Here is a 19408-nt window from a genome sequence, read left to right on the forward strand (position 1 = left end):
GTTAATTCAAATCAGTTATCTATTTCCGATGTTGTTTTTTTGTCGATGCAATAGGTATGTATTTCAGATTTGAGCTGCTTTCATATGAATCAAATGACAAGTTTTATCATTATATTGCCCAATTTATCATATAAAAAAGATCAGTTGTTTTTGGTTTTGTCCGTTTATTCCAATCGGAAAGACGATTGAAAAAAAATGCGCCCAAGAATTCAAGAAAAAAAATGTGAAATGACATACTGATTAATTAAGACGAAAACAAAATCAAATTACTATTTTTAGAATCGGTAGAACAACAAAGAAGTTCCCTTAGGCAAAGTAGTTTTTTTAAATTGCAGACTGTATAAGCATTTATTGGGACATTTTAAATTAGAATGTTTGACACATGTCAGAAAAGAGGATTTTCATCTTTTAAGGAAGTGCCAAAATTGAATTATTATTTGAAGGAAGGAATTGAAATTTGTTTGATGTACACCCTTTCCAAAACTGTGAAGTTACATACATTTACTTTCATTTTCACAGTTTTCCAATGCAGATGCATTTTGCTGGAAAACGAATCTGACTTCACAACACGAAATTTCAACAGGAGAGAGACAATTTGATGACATCTTATTCAAGAGATCCCTCGTTGCTGAACAAAAATTAGGGTGTGAGCTGTGAACCCTAATGTTAATATTACCGCTTATGGAAATTGCATTAGTGGACCATACCCATATACCTTCAGCTTCCGTAAAGTTTATATACATTTAAGTAAAGTGAATCTTATTTGACGTTATACCTTAATATTGAAGTACCTACATTTAATAGCCATTCATCTTTCCTTTCTTAACAAAACAATGTTTTTAATGACGTACATTTTGCATACTCAGGGTAGACGTTTTATTTTTAAAAAAAGACAAATTAACTTGAATTTATAACAAGTTACCCTAGTATCAAATATGACGTTAATGTGATTTTGACGTGCATTGTGTGAAAGACAATCTGACATAACGTGTAAAATCAATGTGATGTGTGTATATAAGGATGTAAAGGATCCAGTGTTCTCTTGACATTTTAAATAATATTTTGAACAACCATGTACGTTGGACATTGCTTCTCTGCGGTAAGTATACGATAAGGGAATAGTCCACGTTGTTACAAATAAACGATAAAGCAAAAAACTTTAAAATCTGATAATTTTTGAAAATGTTAAAGTCATTATTTCATCAATCATTTTAAGAATTAAATTGTAAACAGTCTGTTTATGTATCACAGATGATGGAATTCATGTTATTGCTACTGCTTCTTACTGTCGTACAATCTGAGGAAAAAATCGGAAGTTGTAAGGACATGTTACAGGGTTATCTGACAGGTCAACTGTCGTCTGCTCTAGGAGCGTACCAAGTAGAGGCATTAAAGAGGGAGTTCAAAAGTTTTACTGACGTCATCGAAAAATCCATGAGGGCGTTTGAAAGAAATGTTGAGACAAAGCTGAGAAGCATCCAAAGTATGCCGAATAATATTAATACCATAGTGCCGTTTTTTAATTGTAAATTCATATGCATTTATATAACCTTAATTCTTTTCCAGGCACATCAAATGGAAGCGCTATTTACACAAGGTGGGGTAAAAAGAGCTGTCCTAAAAGTGCAGAACTAGTTCTGTCAGGTAATCTTTGATATGTAGATTTGATTTTAAAAAGCATTGTATTTAAATCAAGCAACTTTAATAAAAAAACAACTAGTGATTTTTAATGTGTCTTTAAGCTGAGTTTGTATTTAGTATAAAAGTAGAATGTTTTCTTAATCATATTTACTTTTATTTTTTAATTTTAATGATGATATTTACTCATAGTTTACGTTGTCAAGCGCATGAGTAAATATTTTTCTAATACACTAAATGTCTATAAAAAATAAAATTTACATCATATTTAATATTTTTGCTATTATAAGAAACCATGCTTCAGTAAAAGTCACATGTGGCAAAACAAGAATATTCTAGCTAAATGTTTCCCTTTTTACTTCAATATGTTTGACATGATTATATTTACAAACTTTTAATTACTTTTGTTTTGTAAGTTATTAAACATTTGCAAATTATCAGCAGACTGAAAAAATTGAACAATACTCAAAAATAGTAACAAACAGCATGACTCAGAATTGTCATCATTGACATTTTAATCACGGTAAAAAAGAATATAATTTAAGATTAGAGGTATAATTGGTTCAGCGTTTTCATCTTTTATATCATATTTTATTTACCGTAAAATGTAAAATATTTAACATTAGTTAAATTCACCGTTATGTTTACTGTCAAAACCTACTTTTTTCTAATTAGCTGCAATGTCTTTCTTCAACGTCAATTGTAAATCATTAAATCAGTTTTGATTCATGAAGGATGTGTTCACAAATAAAAACATCCCAATTATTACGTTATATTTTGTAGAATCATTTAAAAAACAAATGGATTCTAATATTCAAAAGACACTATCTTATAAATTATGGCATTGATGTAGTTTCTTAAAGTAAAAAATAGCAGCAGGATCAGAGGTTTATACGATACAAAAAAAAAATCATAACCGTCCTTTGAAATATTTCACAAATTCTATCATAATCTATCCTTAAGAGTCATGTATTTTTTTTAAATTAAATATTTTTTAATCCTTTTTGCAAGTTATCTTACCCACAACATTTTTTGCATTTTATTCATATCAAAAGGATATTAAGTATAAAGAAATCTAAACATAAATGTTTTATAGGATATGTTGGAGGATCACATTATACCCATACTGGGGCAGCAGTTGACGCTCTTTGTTTACCGAGGAATCCAGAGTGGGGAAACTACAGAGATGGAACAGATGGAAACAAAGCATACGTCTATGGAGCGGAATACGAAACACATAGATTGTTTGGCAAGTGGCATAGTGTAAATGAACACGACGTTCATTGTGCTGTATGTTTGGTTCGTAGCAGATCTGTTGTCAAGATGTTTCCAGGTACGCTTAAGAGTGTATTATTTTGATAATTGATAACACTTCGTCAATACATTAATAAAATATCATATATACTTTTGGAAAAATGTTATTATATTTGGTGTTAAGTTACACGCATAATTAAATTTTTGAGCAAGCTTATTTTTGTGCCACTTAAACTATTTTAGGACGAAAAACTTGTGATAATGGATGGAAGTTGGAATACCACGGCTACCTAATGGCAGGGTACCATGGTCATAATGCTGGAACAACATATAAGTGTGTCGATAGTGACCCAGAGAGCTTACAAGGAAGTCAAACTAACAACAACGGATACCTGTTCTATATGGTGGAGGCAGTATGTGGTTCCCTGAAGTGCCCTCCTTATGTTGACGGAAGAGAATTTGTTTGCGTTGTTTGTTCCTTAGAAAATTAAACACAAACACTTAATACTGGCGCATTTGTTATATTTAGTGTTCTGAAGTAAAAGTGATTGTAATTTTGTAGACATATTTTTGAAACCAAAAAAATATATTTTAAATCATACGTTACCTTTCCAATACTTGTCATTTTAACACACTTTTTCTTTTATGCAAATATTTTTATTAAAGGAGAGTTTAACACTGTCGCCCTGTGACTCTTAGTTTTGACATTAATATTAGTTTACACACACAGACAAATTCATTTCTCAGTTGAATCTTACGTTTTCAAAAAGGTGGCTCCCATCAGCCATGTACCTCCCTTCACTTGACTCTACACTAATTTAGTGTTTCGGCGGTGTGATACGAGGTAAATGAATATTAAATGGTTTTCAAAAAGGAATCGGTCTAAAATTTAGGTATTCCTTTTTTCAAATTTTTAATGCTGCAAATCCGCCTCATCAGAAGTTATTTTGCATAACTGTCTGTCTATGTATATAGTATATATTAGTTATTGTTTAATTATTGAGAAGGTGAGAGTATATCCAATACTTTTATTACGTTTGTAAGACACAATCGGTAATTCTGAGAAAATGTGTTTACATTCTTGTTCTTTTGTGAGAATGTGCCAATATACCTGGCTTATTACTTATGACGTAACTTCCTTGTACACCAATATGACAGCCAATCTGCTGCAAAAGCACTCACAAAACTAAAACAAAATGAGGTTACAATAAAAATCCCATAGGTCGAATATTAAGCTGAATTATTGAACATTCTGCTCGAGAATGACGAATTTAAATTTAAAGATGGCCACCTCTATAAACAAATATCAGGTGCCAGCATGGGGGCTGTTCCCTCCCCCGAGGTAAGTGACCCCGCCTCTTTGATATTCTTGAGAATATCATAAAAAGTAGTGTAGCTCACTTTAAGAATAGGGACGACGGGTTCGATGCGATGAAGGCCACAGAAAATGAAATAATGCAGTTATTTAAACTTGCGAACTTTGCAATTGAGCATAAATACCTCAAATTCACTTAACTTAAAGTTACAATATTCACATATTAAATGATATTTAACTAGCTAGGAGTCTTAGAATTTGAAACCTTTTTTAAAACCCACCGAAATTTTTCTGTGTCTTCATCGCAGCAGTGCGTACCCGAATGCTACATTCAAAGGATTTATCAAGGGTGAAATCATCCGGTACAAGAGAAACACCTTTGATCCACAGAAAAACACAAGACGCAACAAGACGAGCAAATACTCTACTAGCTCGCACATTAGAGAATATTATCTCTTGAATTTGTTAAAAGCATACAGCTTTGGACTCACAGAGCCACGTATGAACATGTTGTATTACTTGATAATATATAAAACATTATCTTCAGTTCTTATACCGATCGGTATATACAATTTTAAACAAAAACCTGGGTTGGACACCTGATGAGGGACAGACCCTAGGATATCTCCTAAATGTGCCCGGAAGACCGATTCAAGTGTCAGGTCCTCATCCGTCTGCACACGTGGTGCCGGGTGGCAATTATTTGTAAACTATGGTACAAAACAAGACGAGCAAATACTTTACTAGCTGGCACATTTAAATACTATCAGATACATTGTGTTTGAAACGTCAGCTCTTTTATTTCTTGCTACAAAACCATGAAATTTGCTGGATCGGTGTCCTGCTGCAAAATTTGTACATGAATATGAAAGCAACGTACATTCAGATGAGTCCGATCAAAAAAATCTTTGTTATCAGGTTGTCAATGTTGTTTCATAATATCTTTCTAACAGATAGTTTACAGTTTAGTCATTTCAAATATTAGCTGAAGAACTTATTGACACCTTTTGTAAGTTACAAGCATTGATGTTTTCAAGATAGCATTTTAACAAATGCGATAATCTTTGATCCAAAGCGGTGAGGTCCGAAAAAATTAGAAATTGATTTTTTGAAGAAGTATGAGTTTACAACACTTAACACCATTCTGCGACCTCAAATTTTAGGGATGGTGTTTTGAACAAAATTAAGAACATCAATGCTATTACGGGCCACCGTGACGTATGAGATATTCTTCTGCGATTTTACGGTTAAATATCGCATTTAAGTCATTTAAAGGCAGCATATGTACTTAAGAATAATTCTTTATCATTTTCTAAAGAGAAATCTCAAAATCAATATGTATTTTTTATATGAGCTTGGTACCCCAAAAGCCTTAAATGATTTTAAGCTAGTGATTCAAATAAAATTAAAATTTGATAGGGTTGTTAGGAATGAATAGCCATTTATTGGAAAACGCAATCAGCATATCTCCATTTTTAACCGGGTTTTCAAACGGAAAATCCGGTTATTAAAATGGTGAAAATGGCGGGCAGGTTGGCGGGTGGCTGCCGCCAAGGGGGTACCCTCATGGTACGGATAACTCCTCCTACAGTTTTCAAGATAGGAAGTTGTTCTTTTGCAGATCGATTGTACATATAATAGAGATGTCTATATTACTAGGAATTTAATTTCTGATACTTTATGATAAAAAAATACCACCTTTTGAACTTAGTCATTTTTTGGCAAAATATTGCATATGGGTACTCCATTTCACGGTAGGTAGTGTTTATCAATTCAGGGTTGACATGAATAATGGATACAGTTCACATAAAAGAAAACCCGGTTTGCTGTCACATTGACAGCTTTTCACTTTTTTCAATATATTGAGGACCATTACCAATTTTCAAACGTGTTAACGTGGTAGTGATTTCATTTCAAATACAACAAATGTAGTAAAATGGGGAATATAATATAGCAAAAATGTAGGTATAAGAGACCAATAATTTTGAAATAAAAGGCGAAATACAAAGCTTCATTTGCTTCGAATCGAGTACATTGAAACAAATGATATTCGTTTAACGTCTTTAGTAATAAGGCATTAAGAAATGAAATTTACAATTAAAATGTATGTTATGAACACTTGTCATCATAACAGCTCTTTTATCAAAGGTGTTGTGTCATCTAGTACGGTATCAATCAATTTTTTTTTATTATTTCCCTGCGTAATTTCAGCAATTTTTTAAAAAGAACATTTTTATATTTCATTCAAGAGCAAATCATAGTGTCATCCGTTAGACTATTTGACCCAAATAACATGAATTAGAACTGAAAACGTGATAACGCGCATACGATTGTGACATTACAGTGTTCAAAACTGTAACATGTGTGTTAAAAACCGCGTGATCACAAGGTCAAACAAGTTATTGTGAACAATAGTGCATGGGACGTGTGAAAGTCTTCTGTATCTTGTACTTTCTCAACCACAATATATTGGTTTTGTTAAAGTACATACAGTGCCATCGTCGTCTTCAGATGATATCACGTGTGATAAAACTAATAACTTACATATACATGTGATTGTGTTAGGTAATTACTAGAGTAATTCAATAGAACAACATGCATTTCTTCTTAAATGGAGATATATGTAGTTAATACAAGATCTGTCATGATACTTGTTTTGACAAGGCTAGAAACACACCGACGTGAGTCTCTTTGGATACAAGGAAATATACCATTACAGATCATGTTATTCTTTTATTACTTATTTTTGTACGTTTCCATCTTTATTTAAACAAAACCTTGTGAGTTTTAATGTAGATGACCAAAAACCATTTGTGCCTATATCACAATGAAAATTTAGGCATTATAAGTCATCATTATTGGATATAGTAAAGGTTTGTTTGGGAGCAAAGTATTCGTCAATCAACACTGTATTGAACCTGCAAACTATATCTCTGGTGAAAGAGAAACAGTTAAGAAATAGTTCGCCAGCTACATTTAGTTTGCATTGTATTTATCAATTGTTTCCGGTCGAGATTTTGTGATTTTTCAATTCCATCTTCGATTATTTTTATAGGGTATCCCTGCTTGCGAAGATATTTTTTCTTTTCTTCCAGACGTTGATTCCTTTTCTTTTCGTCGCTCACTATAATGCATATCCTCCGTGCTAAATTCTATGGAATCGCACGTTTTGTGGGCCTTGGGTGGCATGAATTAAAATGAAGGTATTGGTGCGTATTCGTTGGTTTGTAGCATATATCTGTTGATAAACTCTCTCCCTCGTGAGTTATACATATGTCCTACAATAAAATATGCTGACTTTCTTTAACTGTAAATTTGATGTCAGGGTCTATATTATTTAAAAGTTCATGGAATGCTTCTAAATCAAGGATTTCCTGATTCCAGATAATGAAGCAATCGTCCAAGTATCTCTTCCACGTTTTCTTGATGATTTCAGCCCAGTTTGAACCGAAGTCTAGAGGCATGGCATAGCTCATTGACTGTGCCTTAACTACTGTAATTTCAATTTCGAGGTGAACGTTTTCAAGAAACATTGGTACTGTTTTGTAGCAATCGTATCTTCTCAGGCCTTTCCGGTAAGCTCGGAAAACTTATCCGAAGTTGTTTTCCGAGCTTGAAGAAATTAAAGATAAAGCTACCTTTCTATCATTATATTGAAAATAACTTTGCATTATAAGACCTACTGTTACTTTTTGACATTTCATTTCAAAAACTTCATGTGAAAATGATAAAACGAAATTCAAATGGTACAGTTTATCTGCAGTAGTACAGTATTCCCAGAATCCCTTACTATGGAGTCGAGCTTGCGTATTCTAGTGAAAAATACTAACGTAGTTGCAAGTGCTCGAAAGCGCTAGCAATATTTCTAGTATCTGGATTTCATTTTTCATGTTATATATCTAAAGACCCCCTCCTAAAAATGACTAGATAGTCTAACGTTTTGTCAGTGTTTATAAAAATACACAAAGGATTTCGGAAGCTGTAAGAAAGAAGTGCAGTTGGAAGATGACTGCTGACTCTCGTATATGGAATTATATGATTATATACCAGACGTCGACAGCTTCTACAATAAATTCATATACATTACTTTAATGTTTTGCGAGTCATTGAAGTTCTTGAAACTCCGTTTTATCCAAGTGAAAGAATTGTTTTTTATTAATTCATTTTGTTTCTCTTGTAAGTATGGATTGCTTTTGTATGAAATTTTGATCATTTGATTGAAATTAAACAAATAGTAATTTTTGAAATGTTACTCTGATATTATAATACATAGACAGTAACGTTTATAACCGCTGAGTATATGTATCCCCCTCTTCTTCATATGATACATTTATATATTGCACCTTCCCGTCGGATAAAAAATGTAAAAATATATTGGATTTAGAATCAAACCTAAAATATGAATAATCAGAGTAAACATTTAGAGATGTTGCACGATCAAGATAATTTTTTTTTCGCTAGGGAGGGGGAGATACATTACAGTGTTTGTCAAGGGGAGGAACCCCGGGCGGGGTCTGTAACCTATTTTGGTAAATTAACTAAGGAAATTTATATTAAGATTGAATTTTCCGCGGATGGGGAGAGGAGGGTCCAGAACCCGCTGCCCCTTCTGCATGTAGATCCCTGCATGAGGTCGAATCATGTTTTGTTTTTTTTTGCGGACTCGTTAATTAATTGTTAGGTACATGTAAGATATGTCCCCTCTTTACTATTTCAATGTCTGTTTCGTTAAGTAGCCTATCGTTATTATTTATATATGTATTAAACATAGTTTTTTGTTAACCTACTATGAATATAAGTAGCCTATGGAAAAAGAGAGATAATCGCAAAGAAACAGCAGCTAATGCTAAATACCAAGATCATTGATTAAAAACATATAAAGACAAATATAATTTTGTTTTGTGCAGTATATCGTCGCAAACCCTTACTCAGATACATTTGAAGGTCATATATCATTTAAGTTCACATTCTATGTAAATAAAATTTTGCGTGTAAAATCATATTTATTTTCTTGTAAGATTACACATGCAGTCATTGAAAATGTCAATAAATTCTACTCTTATACTATTATTATTATTGTGTTAAATTAAGAAAAAAAAATACTCAGTCTATATCTAATTCATCTTAAGTGTAACCAGCGTGGGAATCGTGTAAAGATGTTTGATAAGTTTATAGTTGCATGTGGTCATTTAATAAAAATGTAGACTATTAAAATCTACTTTATAATTACATACTGTTTTATTAAAAAAAAATATTCATCGAGGCAATTTGTATCCGAAATACCAAGAAACTATGGACTTTTATGCATGTGCACATGTAGATATAAATTATATATATATATATATATATATATATATATATATATATATATATATATATATATATATATATATATATATATATATATATATATATATATATATATATATATATATATATATATATATATATATTTGAAATGGAATATCATATTTTACACTTTGATATCGAATGCATTTTTAATGTATTTTTAACGTGTTAATTATGGAATCCAATTCCACAATATTCGAACAAATGTGTATGTAAATTAGATATAAACGAGTGAAGAATCTCAGGATACCACGAGTGATTTTTATGATTACCGTTGGATAAAACTTTTTTGAGGTAAAATGCACAATTATACATTTATACATATCGTTGCAGATAATTAGATAATCAATAAATAAAAGTAAGTTATATAAGAACTCTTGTAACCTTTTTAAGGTATTTGTGGCGTATTTTTAGTAAAAAACATTAATAAGACCTGATTATGTGCTTCATTACTTTAATTAAAGATATGGCTTTCAGATAAATTACGCTGAATAAGTCAATCGCATAACAAATATAGGAGAAAAAACATATGTTCTATTATTTTACGTGCCTTAAAAAAATACAAAAGATTTTAATAACCCCGCCTTAAATAGGTCACGTGACCTCCATCTTGGTCTATCAACATCAATGGCGAAGACGAGAAAGAGGGGTAGACCGTTAAGTTTGACAGATTTGTATTTGGCAAGGGAAGAAAAAAGAGACAGACTGACAAGGATATGAACAAAGGGAACATCGTCATCGGAGACCATTTAGATTTACGTAATAGGAATTTAAGCCGAATTGAACTTAATTAAGTGTCCATCATGAAGTTGTAAAGGATTTGCTGTAGACAGGTTCGTGTTCCATGTGTTCCGTGTCTTTACTTTAAAAGGTATAAATTAAATTGTCAAATGGATTTTGGTCTAGAGAAAGTTGTAAATGAAGAAAAAATAAACAGTCTCAGTACAAGCAACTCTCAAGGAGAGGGGTATTTACTCCGTTTACCGTGTCGATGATGCAAAAAATCGTGTTTAGCCTTTATTACACAACATTTACAATTGATATCGTTCTACATGATTATCATAGGAAAAAATTTGCGTCGAGTATAATAAGATATCAGATTTATCTTATTTAAGACATTTAAATGTGATTCTAAATTTAAACAAACTGTTCTTCCATCGTAGGTTTTTTCGCACTCATGCGCAGTGGCGATATAAATGGCGGATTACATTAATATTCATTAGATGTGTAGCAAACATTAAAAACAAATAACCAAAGATGGAACGTTCTATAGGCCTAGAGTTGATGAAAATCATGCAAAGCAACTCAAATTCATGTCAAAAATTATACTCCAAATACGCCACATATACCTTTAAGGACAAAATAAAATTTTAAGATAAAACGGTGCTTAAGGATTAATTATATAATTTTGTTTGTGTATTATAGGTGATGAAATTCATTCTGTTATTGATAACTTTTGCTGGTGCACAAGCCGAAGGAGATAATGGAAATTGTAAAGAAATATTACAGGGTTATTTGACAGGGCAACTGTCGTCTGCTTTAGGAGCATATCAAGTAGAAGCATTGAGGAGGGAATTCAAGAGTTTTACTGAGGGAATGGAGAAATCCATGAAAGAGCTTGAACAAAACGTTGAGAAAAAGCTTGACAATATCAAAAGTATACGCCCGAAGTTATCATTATAAGTTTTATATATATATATATATATATATATATATATATATATATATATATATATATATATATATATATATATATATATATATATATATATATATATATTCAATTAATCCTTTTTCTTGGTACCGGGAATGAATGAACACAAAGAATAAGTCCAATGCTCAAACAACTTTTTTCTATAGCGCTTTCGCCCTATCGGGCTCTTCAGTAGATTTAAACAAAGTAAACAAGAGCATTATGACGTCTTTGTTTAAATCTACTGAAGAGCCCGGTAGGGCGAAAGCGCTACAGATAAAAGTTGTTTGAGCATTGGACTTATTCTTTGTATATATATATATATATATATATATATATATATATATATATATATATATATATATATATATATATATATATATATATATATATATATATATATATATATATATATATATATATATATATTCTTTTTCAGACACAGCAAATAGTAGTGTTGTTTACACAAGATGGGGAAGGAAAAATTGTCCAACAGGTGCAGAATTGGTCCTTTCGGGTAAAGCTTTCTAACTAGATAAAGTACCCAACAACCTCCACACAAAATAACTGTTTTTAGATTAATAAACTAGATTTTGTAAAAAAAAAAAAAAAAAAAAAGATGATGTTCACATTCCATCATTCGTATTTTTTTTTATTTAGATCTGTAAACAAAAGAGTGAAGAGACAAACGAACAAATAAAACAATGATAACAAAAAAAAAACAAATCTAAACAAAATAAAACAAAAAAAAAACAAGAAACGAAAACAAAACCCAATATTAAAAATAATAAAATCCTAAATAGATTAAACATTGATTAAAACTAAAAATGTAATAAGTTGAACTATGAAACCGTTGGTTTATTTAAGGATATGTTGGGGGATCTCGTCATACACATTCTGGTGCAGCAGTGGAACCTCTTTGTTTACCAAGAAAACCAGAATGGGGAAACTACAAGGATGGTACTGACGGACCAAAAGCTTTCATCTATGGAGCTGAATACGAGACAGGTGATCTAAGTGGCAAGTGGCTCAAACTTCATGATCATGACGTCCCGTGTGCTGTGTGTTTAGTTCGTCACAGATCCGTAGTAAAGATGTTTCCAGGTAAGAGTTAAATCTACTTCTTCACGTTTAAATAATCAACTATAATTGTTAGTAATAGGTAGCAATGTAACGTATGGATTTATTTCAAGTAAAAAATTTATATATTTTGAAAAACGAATATTTTTTTTTATTTACATATTTCAAATTTAAATATACAAAATTTCTATTAACATCTATTAATATATTTCAATTTTTTAGATAGTTTTAATCACCTTCTTTCCATATTACTTTCATTCACGCATTCTTTCAAAACAAAAGTAAATTGACCCGAGGTTGTATATCAAAATAATTTAAAAAAAAACATAAAGAAAAATACATTAAATGATAATATTGATAGCTAATTCCACTTCTGTATGATATAGCTACGCAATTATGAACAAATAAATCGTTCCATCGGTCCACCAGCAATTTTCAAATTTCTTAAGTTAAAATTGTTTAACATGCATATTTCTATCTTCCATTTAAAACTCAAATGACGTAATATCTCAACAAAGTTTGGAATATTATTCTGCTTCAGACAAATACATATGAATTGTTTTGTATATAAAATCATTAAGTTCACAGGTTTATTTTCTACATTTGGAGAATTTTTCTTTAAACCGTATATTGATAGCATCGAAACCAACCTTTATTCCATGCTTTCCTTTATATACACACATACTATGATTGTTCCACTAGGGTAAAACGTTAGTACACCAAAAATACATGTTGCATAGTTTCTATTTCTTCTTTACAATAAGTACGGCAATCAGTTGCAATGATCTTGATTTTTTTTCATATAATACTTAAAAATGATAAACGAATGTTAAGGATTACGTTTACTCTCGGTTTGAGATTTCAAAAATATTTTTACAAAGTTCAATATCTGAAGTCCAAAGTTGTTTTAAACACACAAAATAACAACGTTATTAACAAATATCGATATTGATATCCATGATTTGTTTATTTGAGGAAGATATGCTCCGACAAAGGTAGATTAAAATTGAAACAAAGGAAATTCGGACTAAATTTTTCATTTTCTTATTTTCTCTGAAAAACTTTTTGTTGCAGTGTAATTGCAAAAGTTAAGATTTTATGTGTTTTTTCATATCATTTTACATATTTCATAGCTGTATTTACTCGTCTATAAATTTTATATCACTGGCTGGCACGCAATTGGAAAAATCTTTAAAATACAAAAAATTGATTCAAGATAAAATATCTCGAAATTTTGATCATTGACCTTATATAATGTTAATGACAAAATAAAACAGACAATAAAAACAGTATAAGGCAATCACTGGTTTGGAACTCCTATTAGTCATATTTTTGTAAAATTCGATCAAAAATAGGTTTGAAAATTGATAGAGGAAATTCGGACTAAATTAACATAAAATATGAGCTTAAAACGATTCATTCAAATAAGAAATTAGTAAAGTTATTCGTATTTTATCATTTCCCAACCTACCAATTGTTTTATTATCTTTAATTATTAAAAAATAAAGAAACCTTGAAAATGGTGGCCAATTTTGACACTTTTGTCAAAAAACATTTAGAGGTCACTAGCAGAAAAAGTAGGTCATTGACCTAGTTATTTGAAAGTGAAATATAGCACCACAATAGTGGGGCTCCAATGAACAATAAGTAGTTTTTCGTTCCTTTTTGTGGATTTTTTTTCGCCCCTGAGTAAACGTAATCCTTAACAAAAAAGTGTTGTGTTTTTGTAAATTATTCCAACCTTTGTAGCTACAAAAGTGTGCAAAGAAGGTTGGAAGTTAGAGTATCATGGTTACCTAATGGCTGGTTACCATGGTCACGCAGCTGGGACATCATATACTTGCATCGATAACGACCCAGAGAGTTTACATGGAGGTGGTAACGTCAACAGCAACGGTTACCTGCTCTATATGGTGGAGGCAAGATGTGGTTCATTGAAGTGTCCACCTTATGTTGAAGGAAGAGAGATTGTTTGTACTGTCTGTTCCCTGGAAAAATAAAAAAAACAGTTAAGCGTTACTATACCGATATATTTGTCATTCTTGAGTCAAAATTAATACGGATTTCTGTCTTTATAAGAACAATCTTATGTTTTAATATTGACCGACAAAAAGATTTTCTTTTCGAACTATAGTGGCAAACTGATGAAACAGTCATTTTAAATTTATTTTTGGCTGTTGGATGCGTAATCCATGCCCAAATAAATATCTGATTCATTTTCATTTATAACCACGAATGTTGCTTTGTTTATACACATGTTATTGTTTTTCTTTGCAATCATTTTGCATTCAGATATAAATGTAAAGGTTGCATCAGTCAGTGACCCTTGAAGGCGCATAGAGCAAGTGCTTCCCTTCGGTTTCTGGGGGTAGTAAGCGGTCGTATACTCCTCCTTAATTGGACAACAGTTAATCGTAGGTTAACCCCCACCAAAGACTAGTCCGCATTTTCAGCTTGGTAATGAAGACAGTGCAGAAAAGGCGTGTTGTCTAAAAACACAACACACAACATCAGTAGAGCACAGCGGAGCAGATGGAACCAGTGAGCTTTGTGTCACTCTCCATAGCACATATCAGCAGTATTCCATGCCATTTGGTCTTACCAGGGTCAAGCATGGTTAAAATAATTATAAGTATATTAGTCGATGTACTACATCAGTTACCACCCCATCCAATCCTTTTTTATTCATATTACATTTTAAAAGCGTAAGCCGCAGATTTAATCCTTTATGAAGCGTTTCATATATGGTTAAATCAACCGACTAGACAAGGACAAAAAGAAATTTTATCATATTTATTGAAGATAAATATCTTGAAAAAAAGAGATAACACCTTTACGTTGCTTTCAAAAAGATGAGCTTGAAGATAAAAATCTTGAAAAAAAGAGATAACACCTTTACGTTGCTTTCAAAAAGATGAACTCTATATAAAGTAATTATCGTGTTTATGCATTGGTTTATTTACCGTAATAGAATGCATTTAAATTCCATTTACTAGTAGATACATATACAATATGAGAGGCTCTAACTGTATTAACAGCCACTTTTGTCAGTAGGAAAGTCTTAGGGAGTTGTTCTGCTACAACGACGGTAATAACTACTTTCTCTTTAAAAGTGTCCTCACGTCTTCAAAACAATCTATTCGTATCAGACAAATAAAATGTTATAAAACTCTTAAATTCTAATGTCACAGATGTTTTACTATTGATTTTCCTTTCACGCTATCATTAACAAGATCAATATGTGTCGTTACTAGATACGAGATGTGTGACTACGTAGTAAAATAATATTGATAAGTTTTTGTTTTGCTTTTGTTTTGTTGTTGTTGTAATTATACATTTATTTATGTAGTATTCACTTCCAATGTGCAATTATGCAGTTTTATAAAATAGAATGGTTTTATTTGTTTAGCTTTTAGTTGAAAATTAAGCTTATATGTTGAAACAAACATTAACAAAACAACGAAGAGCAAAACTATGAATACAATATTTCTTGATTAAACGAATGAATCATGCAAATGAATTTTATTTTTCTTTCCTCACAAGAATTACTCAATAAGAGATCTTTCCTAACGTAAATGTACTTCATCGTCCCTGTTTATGCATACAAACGGATATTTTTTTTATTCTCTACTGGGTATAAACAAAAAGTCAGAGACTGGTTTGGTGTTCAAAACAAAATACAATATTTAATTTTAGAAATTAGAAATAAATGCGATATATCATCTGAATAAAACATTCAAAACTTTTTTCACTGTTATATCACAGAGACATTGAAACGTTCGAGTAATAAATATTTCTGACATCACATCATGTCGCGTACAAACGCTAAAATTCCTGATGAATGTTTATTGAAATGAACAGTCAGGGTTCCACGTTATTCAATATATTTCTGTCTAAATTCTAAAAAAGGATAAACTTTCCAGACTAATTCTGACCATCCAACGATGTATGTCCGTATAACAAAATCTGCTCTTGATTCTGGCGGACGTGAATACTTACCCCAGAGGTTATTATTACAATGTAGACATATCTGTACTGCATACAGTGTGTTTTTAGTATTGCATATATTTGGCCGAAAAAACTCAGTTTCTGAAAAAGCATACCAAGTACATTTATGTACTAGTAATACAGTCTTTAACATAACGCTATACAGTGTTCTTTTACCATTTTTAAGGGGGGGTTGGGGTTTTTTTGTTTTGCTTTTTTTATTTTTTATTTTTGAGGATTTTTTTAAACTGGAAATTCAAAAAGAAAAAAATGCTTTCTTGTACTTGACGAAAGGTATGATGGTACATGTACCCCTGCTCTCGATTTTCCACAAAGATCTGTAGTAAGAAAACCAACATGATTTGAAGTCACCTTTAGACAAATAAATATGAATTATTTTGTATATAAAATCATTAAGTTCACAGGTTTATTTTCTACATTTGGAGAATTTTCTCCAAACCGTATATTGATAGCATCGAAACCAACCTTTCTTCCATGCTTTCCCATATATACACATACTATGATTGTTCCACTAGGGTAAAACGTTAGTGCACCAAATATACATGTTGTATTGTTTCTATTTCTTCTTTACAATAAGTACGGCAATCAGTTGCAATGATCTTGATTTTTTTTTAAAGAATAATTAAAAACGAAAAACAAATGTTAACAAAAAAGTGTTGTGTTTTTGTAAAACATTCGAACATTTGTAGCTACAAAAGTGTGCAAAGAAGGTTGGAATTTAGAGTATCATGGTTACCTAATGGCTGGTTACCATGGTCACGCAGCTGGGACATCATATACTTGCATCGATAACGACCCAGAGAGTTTACATGGAGGTGGTAACACCAACAGCAACGGTTACCTGTTCTATATGGTGGAGGCGAGATGTGGTTCACTGAAGTGTCCACCTTATGTTGAAGGAAGAGAGATTGTTTGTACTGTCTGTTCCCTGGAAAAATAAAAAATAAAACAGTTGAGCGTTACTATACCGATATATTTGTCATTCTTGAGTCAAAACTAATACGAATTTCTGTCTTTATAAGAACAATCTTGTGTTTTAATATTGGCCGACAAAAAGATGTTCTTTTCGAACTATAGTGGCAAACTGATGAAACAGTCATATTAAATTTATTGTTGGCTGTTGGATGCGTAATCCATGCCCAAATAAATATCTGATTCATTTTCATTTATAACCACGAATGTTGCTTTGTTTATACACAGGTTATTGTTTTTCTTTGCAATCATTTTGCATTCAGATATAAATGTAAAGGTTGCATCAGTCAGTGACCCTTGAAGGTGCATAGAGCAAGTGCTTCCCTTCGGTTTCTGGGGGTAGTAAGCGGTCGTATACTCCTCCTTAATTGGACAACAGTTAATCGTAGGTTAACCCCCCACCAAAGACTAGTCCGCATTTTCAGCTTGGTAATGAAGACAGTGTAGAAAAGGCGTGTTGTCTAAAAACACAACACACAACATAAGAAGAGCACAGCGGAGCAGATGGAACCAGTGAGCTTTGTGTCACTCTCCATAGCACATATCAGCAGTATTCCATGCCATTTGGTCTTACCAGGGTCAAGCATGGTTAAAATAATTATAAGTATATTAATCGATGCACTACATAAGTTACCACCCCATCCAATCCTTTTTTATTCATATTACATTTTAAAAGCGTAAGCCGCAGATTTAATCCTTTATGAAGCGTTTCATATATGGTTAAATCAACCGACTAGACAAGGACAAAAAGAAATTTTATCATATTTATTGAAGATAAATATCTTGAAAAAAGAGATAACACCTTTACGTTGCTTTCAAAAAGATGAGCTGTATTTAAAGTAATTATCATATTTATGCATTGGTTTATTTACCGTAAGTGAATGCATTTAAATTCCATTTACTGGTAGATACATATACAATATGAGAGGCTCTAACTGTATTAACAGCCACTTTTGTCAGTAGGAAAGTCTAAGGGAGTTGTTCTGCTACAGCACCGGTAATGACTACTTTCACTTTAAAAGTGTCTTCACGTCTTCAATGAAATCTATTCGTATCAGACAAATAAAATGTTATAAAACTCTTAAATTCTAATGTCACAGATGTTTTACTATTGATTTTCCTTTCACGCTATCAATAACAAGATGTGTTGTTACTAGATACGAGATGTGTGACTACGTAGTAAAATAATATTGATATGTTTTTGTTTTTGTTTTGTTTTGTTGTTGTTGTAATTATACATTTAATTATGTAGTATTCACTTCCAATGTGCAATTATGCAGTTTCTTAAAAAAAGAATACTTGTATAGTTGTTTAGCTTTTAGTTGAAAATTAAGCTTATATGTTGAAATAAACATTAGTACAACAAAAAACAAAACTATGAATACAATATTTGTTGATTCAACGAATGAATCATGCAAATGAATTTTATTCTTCTTTCTTCACAAGAAATACTCAATAAGAGATCTCTCCTAACGTAAATGCATTTCATCGTCCCTGTTTATGCATACAATCGTATTTTATTTTATTCTCTACAGGGTGTAAACGAAGAGTCATTGACTAGTCTGATGTTCAAAACAAAATACAATATCTAATTTTAGTATTTAGAAATAACTGCGATATATCATCTGAATTAAACATTCAAAACTTTTTTTTTCACCGTTATATCAATTAGATGTTGAAACGTTGGAGTAATATTTCTGACATTACATCATGTCGCGTACAATCGTTAAAATTCCTGATATATGTTTATTGAAATGAATAGTCATGGTTCCTCGTTATTCAATATATTTCTGTCTAAATTCTAAAAAGATACACTTTCCAGACTAATTTTGACCATCTAGCGATGTATTTCCGTATAACGAAATCTGCCCTTGATTCTGGAGGACGTGAATACTTACCCCAGAGTGTATTAATACAGTGTAGACATATATGTACTGCATGCAGTGTGTTTTTGATATTGCATATATTTGGCCGAAAAACCTCAGTTTCTAAAAAAATATACCATGTACATTTATGTACCAGAAATACAGTCTTCAACATAACGATATATAGTGTTCTAGGGGTGGTGTTTGGTTGTTTTTTTTTTTAATTTTGGGTTT

At 31.4% G+C, this 19408-nt stretch overlaps 1 protein-coding gene across 1 annotated transcript; it reads left to right on the top strand.

The window, feature by feature from the left end:
• Positions 1-1059: 1059 nt before the first annotated feature.
• LOC128180562 (uncharacterized) lies at positions 1060-14457 on the top strand. The gene is made up of 10 exons (XM_052848682.1): positions 1060-1099; positions 1252-1483; positions 1567-1644; positions 2735-2971; positions 3136-3381; positions 4203-4234; positions 10982-11213; positions 11689-11766; positions 12117-12353; positions 14079-14457. Exons 1-10 carry the CDS (start codon positions 1073-1075, stop codon positions 14327-14329), a joined length of 1650 nt encoding a protein of 549 aa, XP_052704642.1. The 5' UTR covers positions 1060-1072; the 3' UTR covers positions 14330-14457.
• The last annotated feature ends 4951 nt before the right edge of the window (positions 14458-19408 follow it).

This window comes from Crassostrea angulata, chromosome 4 (genome assembly GCF_025612915.1).
Source record: "Crassostrea angulata isolate pt1a10 chromosome 4, ASM2561291v2, whole genome shotgun sequence".
Lineage (NCBI taxonomy): Eukaryota > Metazoa > Mollusca > Bivalvia > Ostreida > Ostreidae > Magallana > Magallana angulata.